Source organism: Arachis hypogaea, chromosome 14 (assembly GCF_003086295.3).
Source record: "Arachis hypogaea cultivar Tifrunner chromosome 14, arahy.Tifrunner.gnm2.J5K5, whole genome shotgun sequence".
NCBI classification, from domain to species: Eukaryota; Viridiplantae; Streptophyta; class Magnoliopsida; order Fabales; family Fabaceae; genus Arachis; species Arachis hypogaea.
The window spans coordinates 32,429,918-32,439,575 of NC_092049.1; the positions used below are offsets into that span (position 1 = coordinate 32,429,918).

At 30.9% G+C, this 9,658-nt stretch overlaps 1 protein-coding gene across 2 annotated transcripts; it reads left to right on the forward strand.

Annotated features, from left to right (window-relative positions):
* Positions 1-4,271: 4,271 nt before the first annotated feature.
* Positions 4,272-9,230, forward strand: LOC112741936 (putative E3 ubiquitin-protein ligase LIN). Of its 2 annotated transcripts, none has more exons than XM_025791129.3 (7): positions 4,272-5,519; positions 5,587-5,713; positions 5,806-6,770; positions 6,862-7,009; positions 7,096-7,350; positions 7,849-8,158; positions 8,997-9,230. In XM_025791129.3, exons 1-7 carry the CDS (start codon positions 4,549-4,551, stop codon positions 9,149-9,151), a joined length of 2,931 nt encoding a protein of 976 aa, XP_025646914.1. In that variant the 5' UTR covers positions 4,272-4,548; the 3' UTR covers positions 9,152-9,230. The 2 variants fall into 2 exon arrangements, with proteins under 2 accessions (XP_025646914.1, XP_025646915.1); XM_025791130.3 differs by having other exon boundaries at positions 9,000-9,230.
* Positions 9,231-9,658: the final 428 nt, after the last annotated feature.

Below are 9,658 nucleotides of genomic sequence, written 5' to 3' on the forward strand. Positions count from 1 at the left end.
TCAGTTTAGCATAGGAATTTTGGTTTAGTCTCTCACTTTTGGATAGATCCACTGAGAGAGTAGGAGCTGTAAATACTGGCTAGGCTAGTGTCGGGCGCCAGCTTAGGGGCTTCCTATATGGACAAGGGCTTGGAGTGTTGATTATGTATATAGTAGCAAGATGTGAAAGGTTGTACGCTAACTTATGGTGTATATGACAGTACCTTTATATGTATGTATGATCTATGATACATGTTATGTATATATATAATGTTGGCCTTGTGTACATTTTACTTAATTCCTTTATATGGCTTGTGTATGTTTAATTACTTACCCTTGCAAATCGTTTTATAAAGAAATAGTTTTTCCAAAAATTCGATAGTGCGCTAATGCGATTATAGGCTTAATAACAAATAGTTAAAGTTTTAGGTAAGCAAGTTAGTGACACTCAATTTTCAGTATGATCATGACGTACTGAGAATTGGGTTGTTATAAGGTTTACATCCTAGACTCTCAACACACTAAGTGCTCACCCAACTTAGCAAAAAATACCTCTCAGGTACATGATACATAATAGAAATACAATCCAAAGAGATAAGACATAAATCTTGAATTTTCTCTTCAAGTACATCTTTTTGCCCTTTTTTTCAATGACTTTTTCTAAATACCTCACGAATATGTCTTTTACACTGAATAGAAACTGAGAAAGATATAACATACAAATGGAATATTCAATAATAAATCATGAAGGAAATTATGTAGAATGGCTGACACTATAAGATGAACTAGATTCAGCACTCTCAGATGTAGCTCTCTATTTTGGCGAAATATTTTTTTGATGTAAAAATATTGTCCAAAACATTGAGTAAGAACAGTAGAGAAGCTCTCAATGAAACTCAAACTCTAGTTCACTATCCTTGAACAAAACTGAAGTTGATTTTTCTTTTTGTATTGAGCTCTGTTTCCACAGCTAGGGCTTCTTTTCAAAGTCAACTTCTTAAATCTTGAACCAGCTGAAGTCTCCCTTTCTTTTTCTTTTATCAGATCAGAAAATCAGGGATTAAATATCAAAGCTAATCACAGCAGAGGAGAGATGAGCAGTAGCAACTTGCTTCCTTAATTAATTTTCCAAATCCAAATCCTTAATCTTGTGCTTTGGCCCCAAGTTTTAATAATAACCATTGATTCACAGCAGATTAAAGTAACCTCAACTTTCATCATATTACTCGAAATGGTTGTATAAAAAGGAAGGTGAAATCAGCAAGTAATTAACTTATATGTTTATGAAAATATTTTACCTTTTTTTATTTGGCTTGACTTGAACATCTTGCTTTCGGCTAATTTTAATTTGGCATAACCATCAGAAATTTGCATTTTCTTTCTTCTTCTTGGGTGCTTAAAGAGAACATAATCTTCTCTTTCTTCTTTATACCATACCCAAATCACCATATCACCTCTATAAACTAGATGCTATTCATTTCATGAAAACAGTAGCCTGGACTAAAGGCTTAATCCAAGTAGTTATAGTTCAGGTACTTGGTTCCATTGCTCTTGGGTTGCACTAATATTTGGGTCTATAACACCAAAGAAACCATCAAAACACTTTTAAATTTTTCACCCATTTACAATTATTTTTTTCATCATCAAAAATGTTATTATTATTTATTAAACTCAACAATTTACTATCTCGCACATTGCATAGGTCTCACTCTAGTTTATAGTTAAAAGTTAAAACAAAACTGACCCACATAAGGAAGTCAATTATATATGGCAAACTTCACTTTAAACAAAAGGGTAAAGTACTATTTTGGTCCCCAATGTTTGAGTTAAATTTGGTCCCTAATATTTCAAATGTTCTATTTTTGTCCTAAAAAATTTTAAATGAATTCAATGTTGTCCTACTGTTAAATTTGATACTAATAGTTAACGGAATGAGTGACATAGACATTAATAACGTTACTAGTTAAGTCATATCTTCTTCCACATGTGTTAGAAAAACATAACAAAAACCTTCTTGTAACACTTTTTCAACTCAATTTTTTTGTACAAAACTCCAAATCCTAACAATCAATCATCAACACTTCAAAATCAAAGAAAAAATTTTTATATTAGTGATCATTGGTGGATCAATTTTACTTACATACTAAAATCGAATGCTATTGATTCTTCAATATGCGAATTGTTTATGTCAAATTTAATGGTGGGACAATATTGAACCTGCTTAAAACTCTTTTGGAGTTGAAATAGGATATTTGAAAGTTTTTAGACTGAAATAGAATATTTAAAACATTAGAAACCAAATTAAAATTCGGTCCAAACATTGGGATCAAAATGATACTTTACCCTAAACAAAAATATGTCACTAAATGTATTATCAATTAAACCATTACTTTGTTTATTGACAACCAGTTTTTCTATCTTAATTCTTCTTGAAACTCTTGATAGAAATTAGGTTGCATTTGGTTATAAAGACATGATAAAATAGAATATTAAAAATAAGATACAAAAAATAAAAATAAAAAAAGAGAAATAATGCTAGACGGTTTTTAGAATTTATTGTTTTAGGTTATCACTTTAATTTAATAATCCAACAACATATTTTAATTCATATTTTTAAATATTGATGGTCAAAAACAATAAATTTTAATGATCCTCTAGTATCTTTTATATAGAAATTAATATTCTTATATTTTGTTTGATAATAAATTAAATATAAAAAATAATAAATTATAAAAGTCTAATTTATTATGATTATTTTTTAAAAAATTAGAAAAAATATAATTATAAAAAATTAATAAAATAATAAATAAAAAATAAATTATATTTTTTATTCTAAACAAATAATATAAAATATATTAATTTAATATTTTTAAATATAATATTTATATTAATATTTCATCAATCAAATATAATCAATTTTTATATCTCTATCTCAATATTCGTTGCACAGAATTTTAGTGCTGTCAATGATGTTCCACTATTTTACTACGACAATATATCCAAATGAATGAGACAAATATAATCAGGCATGTACGAAGGGACATCCTTTTTCCATGGGAATTATCAGTTACTGGTATTAAAGATTCTTCTTTGTTCTCAACTCAATTGTTATCGTAAATTTCTATTTACAATTTTGTTTCCATTCAAATTACTTATTATAGAATTAAGTTCTGTGATGAGACTTGAGACACACACAAAAGGAATTACTTTTTAAAAGTATATTATACAAACAAATAATATACATACACATATAAAAAATATATAACCTTCATAATATGTATAGATAACCTACTAGTGTTGGCGGATCATCCTTCATTGAGATATTTTATTAAAAGAAAAAATGATGTGCATATGAATATAGAAATTAATATTGTTCTCCTTTATTTAATTGTCCCTCTTCTTTGGCATAGCATTCACAATTTCACATGATGTAATGGGATCGTTTTAGATTTTTATACCCTTTTACTCTTGCTTCTTACATTTATTTATTTAGTTTTATTTTTTTGCATTTTCTTTTCATTTACATTCCTTCCTTTCTGTATTCTATTAGACCATCTCAGTTCAAAGAACACATCAAGTAATGCACTGGTACAAAGGGAAAAGAGAATTTGCGGTAGGACTATTTACAAAGAAAAGTGAGAAAAATCCAGAGACAAAATCCAGTCACAATTCAAGTAATGTGCTGGTACAATTATACTTCATTTTGTTTATATTACATACTGCTTTTCTAGCATAACTAAATCAAATTTTACTAATTCAGTTATTTTGGCCCATTATGCATGTCATGCTTTTTAGAAAATATCAAATTTTGATCTCCAAATTAGATTGATAAATCAATTAATCTTTAACTCTTTTATTTTTAGAAATGAAATTTTTATCAGTCTCCAGCCAAATTTTCATCTATATTTATGAGTTTAAATGTGTATTATTAATGTGAATAGTTAAATCTCATTCTTACATTATAACAATTATTTGATGTTAAATACTTAATTAATTAATTTAGAGCCAATGAGTAATAGCTCAAATGGCATAGTCTCCACATACTCATTTAAGAGGTTGCGGGTTCGAGTCTCCTATCTTTGGTAAAAAAAAAAAAAAATTAATTAATTTAGATGCCAAATAAATCAAATAAACCAATTTCAAATACCATATTGACCGCATTTAAAAGAGATCAACTCTCAACCTCAATTAGTCATTACATTATTGACTAAATTGAATATTACTTTAAACTCTTTTTTTTTTTTAACAAAACTTTAGAAAATAAAAGAAACGAAAATTCATGATGAATCCCCGCATAGCCATTGAGTATCACAAAACTTTAGATAAGTTGAACACCTATCCTTCTAAGTTTCTAACTCGCTTCAAGTTGGTGCCATTAAAATTGAGGGGAAGGAGAATATGATGGATGATTAACAGAAGACAACATTTTGAATTTTGAGTTTCCAAAAAAGCCACCTTGTGTTGTTGTCTTTATAGCATTGTAGTTAGCTGTCATCGTTATTGGCTCTGAATTCTAAGAACGTGCTTCCATTCAACCTTATTACTTCTTTTTCTCCGATTTCTCAAAACATGGCTTCTTCTTCTTCCCTCAGAGACCTTCTCAAACAAGAAGGCTTCCACCACCATACAAAACCCAAACCAACCATCCCTTTCTACCTCTGCCATGATAACAACAAAACCGCCACAATGCAAAAGGAAAGGCTTCTTGGTTCCGAAGCATCGAATTCGATGGCTTCGAGAACCGCAGGACCACCAATGGATGCAGTTGCCATCAGAGCAGTGATTGCCATCCTCAGTGGCTACATTGGAAGATATGTCAAAGACGACTTTTTCCGAAAAACAATCAGAGACAAATGCAGTTCCTACTTGGCCACAAGAAGAAACAATAGCGGTGGTGGTGGTGGTGATGAGATTCTTGTGACCATGGAAATCGGTATAGAGAGCATAGATGAATTAGTACAAGATCGCGAAGAAACAAGGAGCCAGATGAAGATCAAGAGTCTGAGGAATTCAATTGAGCTTTTAACCATTGTTGCTTCATTGAATTCAACAACTTCACGAAATGCTGAAACTTGTGGTATACCGAATTCTCACCTCTCCGCTTGCGCTCAACTTTACATGTCAATAGTCTACAAGCTTCAGAAGAACGATAGGATCTGCGCGCGCCATCTCTTGCATGTGTTTTGCGATTCGCCGTTTTTGGCTAGAAATTACTTGCTTCCTGAGCTATGGGAGCATTTGTTTCTTCCTCATCTTCTCCACCTTAAGATTTGGTACGCTGAGGAGCTTGACCGGCTTTCTTTTTCGAAGGATTTTCGTGGCGAAAAGGAGAAGAGAATTAAGGCTTTGAGCCGACTTTACGTGAATAAATTGGATACAGGGACTGCTCTCTTTGCTCTGTATTACAAGCAGTGGCTTAAGGTTGGAGCTGATGAGCCTCCTCTTCCAATTGTTTCATTGCCATCAACGATTACTTATGGATCGTCGCGAAAGAATTCAACGGATTCTTTTGCTTCTCATTCGTCAATTCGGCCAAACTTGTGAGTGACATGTTGTATGATTCACAAGAAACAACTTTATGGTAGTTAATTAATGTTTGTTTAATAGGTACAAGGAAGTATTCGGCCCGAAACTAGAACGAAATTCGGTTACTCTTGATGAACGGAATGGTGTTTCGACAGTTACATGGGGTTCTGGCTTTGGAACTGATGAACACAAGTGTAGTTCATTTAAGGTAAGTTTTTCAAGAATCTTCCATTCATAGCAAAATTATAAAAATTCAGATGTTTTTTTTGGAAAATGTAAAATTATCCTGGCCTTTTATAGAAGGGAGATATGTTATACATTGGAAGACCATCGAGGCGAATGGACGAAGAATTAAGGTCTGAGTCGCAGCGATTGGACTATTTTAGATGTCTTTCTTGCCGGAACATTCGAGCAGAAAGCTTTGTGCACAGCAACTATGGATCCAAGAATTCTTCATTCAGAGAAGAAGAAGAAACAACTACTTTTCTTTCAAGTGAATTTGTTGGAGCTGTTACAACTCTTTGTTCATCGGATACTCTAAGCGAATGTGAATTCGCGATTCGTGTAATCACCGGAGCTTGGTTGAAATCGCATGGCAATCCTCTCATTGAAAAGGCCCTGAGACAATACAGAGTAGTTGAGGCTATCATGGAGGTACTATTTGCATCAAGCAAAGATGAGATTCTAGAATTTTCTATTTCAGTTCTTGCAGATTTCGCAGCAAGGAACAATGCAATCACAACAATTATGCTGAACTCCGATCCACAGCTAGAAATCTTCATGAGACTTCTTAGAAGTACTAGTCTTTTTCTAAAAGCCGCAGTTCTGCTATATCTGTCAAAGCCTCAGGCTAAACAGATGTTATCACCGGAATGGGTGCCATTAGTCCTTAGAGTGTTGGAATTCGGCGAAAAAGCGATAACCCTCTTCGCAGTACAATGCAATCCTCAGGTGGCAGCAATGTATTTACTGGAAAAGCTTCTTACTGGTTTCCACCAAGATAAGAATCTAGAGAATGCTCGAGCAGTCGTTTCACTTGGTGGATTGACCCTGCTTATGAGAAGAATAGAGGATGGAGAGTTCAATGAGAGAAACAAGGCTGCTTCAATGATTCACCATTGCATTTGCGCCGAAGGAAGTTGCCGGAGTTTCTTAGCCGAAAATATAAACAAGACTTCTTTGCTAGAACTCATTGTTCTTGGCAATAGTAAAAATTCAAGTGGTTTTGCATTTTCTGTTCTAGCTGAGTTACTCTACCTTGATAGGCATGTGTTTCTTTGCTTTGATTCTGTTCCATTAGAAAGTGCTTGTATTTATTTGTTTATTTATTTTTTTTCTTTCTTGAAATCATAGCAGAACCTGCAAGATTTTAAGTTTCTTAAGGGGAATTAAAGATGGCTGGGATGGCTTGAGCACAATGCACATTTTGTTCATTTTCCTTAAGAAGGCTCCAATAGAAGAACAACCTTTAGTTGCAATCATTCTATTGCTTCTTGATCTCTTGGTAATTCTTTGAACTTCATTGTATCTTGCTTCTCATTGAATTGGTGACCATGGAAGAGTTCATAAATGATAGCAGTTTTGTTGCAGGAAGATCCTTTCAAAGAGAGCTTCTATAGAGCAGAAGCAATGGAGGCAGTTATGGCAACCTTGAATTGTGAAACATGCAATGATACAATACAAGAGCAATCAGCAAAAGCTCTACTCTTGTTAGCATGTCACTTTTCTCATGATGGAGAATCCCTGATTGAAAAATCACTTCTACAAGAAGCAGGTTTCCAACAACATTGTTTAGGAGATTCCCATAATGGCAAAGAAATTGTTGTCTATGATTTAGATCACAAGGTAAGCTTTAAATTTTCGATTCCGATGTGATCATCTGATTGTGAATGGAATTTAACTTGTATGCATGGTTAATGTAAAAATGTTTTATCATGGTTGTATGAATCAGATTGAATCAGTCGATTCGACTGAACTAACTTAAACCGGTCATCAAATCGATCCGAAATAAAAATCAGTTGTAAAAAGATAAAAAATTAGAAAAAAAACTGATAAATCAGTCAAACCAACTCAGGTTTTTAGCAATTAACAAGTTTAATATAATTTAACACAAAAAAAAATTATTTTTAAAAAAATTTATATTATATATAAATACATTATTTTATTATATTTAGTTTAATTTCGATTAAATTTTTTAAATTTTTAACTCGTTAATTTTATCGATTTAATAATCGATTTGATTTTTAGTACATTGTGTTTTACACAAATATTCTATTATTTAACTGTTGTTAGCAAATTATTCTAATTTAAAACTATATGTTGGTTTCATGTTGTGTGGATTAGGATGAAGAGATAGAAGAAGGTGAAAGTTGGAGAAAGAGAGTAGCCATTGGTTTGTTCAAAAGTGGGAATAAGAATTTGATATTAGCACTTGCAAATTGTGTAGCCAATGGAATCCCATGTTTGGCAAGAGCAAGCCTTGTAACAATTTCATGGATGAGTAGGTACCTCCACTTTGTTGAAGATAGAAAGTTGCAAGAAATGGCTTTCTCAATCTTCACTCCAAAGTTGATAATATCATTGAGTTTTGATAAGGATGCTGAGGAAAGAGTGCTGGCCTCATACTCACTACTATGCCTTGTGAAAAATTCAGGTATATATGAAATTTGTTACTTTGTTAATGATATAAGGTTCTAAAGTTTTAATAGTAAATATCTTTTTAAATACTTTATAAAGTAGAAATAGATTAAATGAATGACTAATGCCAGGAAACAATAACACAATTATTTTATCTAACTTATATTCATAAATTTGTATAATATAATATTTATAATTATATATTTATTATATTTAAAAGGATAAAATATATTTTTTGTCTTTGAAGTTTATAAAAAATTTTAAAAATATTCTTAAATTTTATTTTATTTTAATTTTGTCTTAAAAATTTTTTATTTACATCAAATATACTCTTGACAACTAAATTTTCAAAAGTTTTAGGATCAATCCAATAATAATACATGACAATTATCTTTGATTTACTTGTATTGATGATTATTTTTGTAAAATTATTGCTGAATAGGTCCTAAATTTTTGTAAAATTTGTAAAATTATTTACTTTTTAATTATTTGATACAAATTAAAAATTTTTTGGACAAAAAATAAAGTAAAACTTATGAATATTTTTTAAATTTTTAGCAAACTTTTAAAATAAAAAATATACTTTATCTTATCTAAAATTATTTATTTATTTCAGTAATAATTAAAAAGTAAAAAATAAAAAAATTAATGCATTAAAAAAACAGAAAAATTAAGTTATGACCCTATGGTTTTTAAGTTACAGCTCCCAGGCATTATAAAAATGGATATCTTAATGTATTAAAACTTTAATTAAAATGCAATCAATTCTCGCTTTATTTAATAATTAAGAAATTTTTTTTTTCGGTCCAATTCATCATGTTTTACTTTTGTCTTATCGTTTGGCAAATTTGTAGCAGGATGTGGCAAAGTACTACCATCATTGCTGGCTAATGCTAATAAGGCCTCATTAGGGTATCTCCAAAACCTCTCCCTTGTGACGTGTACCGCCAATGAACTTATCTCAATAATCTCCAAATCCAATGAAAATGTCCATATTGTTCATGAATAATTGTTCATGAAGAAATTAAAGTTCTATATAATGTTCCATTTTATGATAGTGGTAAAATAGAGTATTGATGTTCACACAATTTCTCTCACCAATCAAAAGTGAAAGTGGACAAAATAGAAGATGAAAAAAAGTGGGTATTTAAAGTTTAAAGTTGTTCGTGCGGATAGTAAATAACTTCCCACTTTATAAGGTTCTTAGGGACCTGATTTAATCATTTAATACTCCTTGAAATTTTGGTATTAAAATTCTTTTTAAAGAGTTAGAAAAGAGTTAACGTTTATATGTATTTTATGTTTTTTATTTACAATTTATTTAGACTAAAATTATTATTTTAGTTTGGATCAATTTGAATTTATTATATTTTTAGATTAAAGTTATTTAATTTTAGCCGTTTAGCTGCGCTCTATCTTCTGGCGTTTTATTAAACCGCTGCAAAATGTTTTACAACGGTTCAAACTCGCTGCTAAACGGCTTCAGCAATCGCCACTAAGTGTTGGATTTATTGTA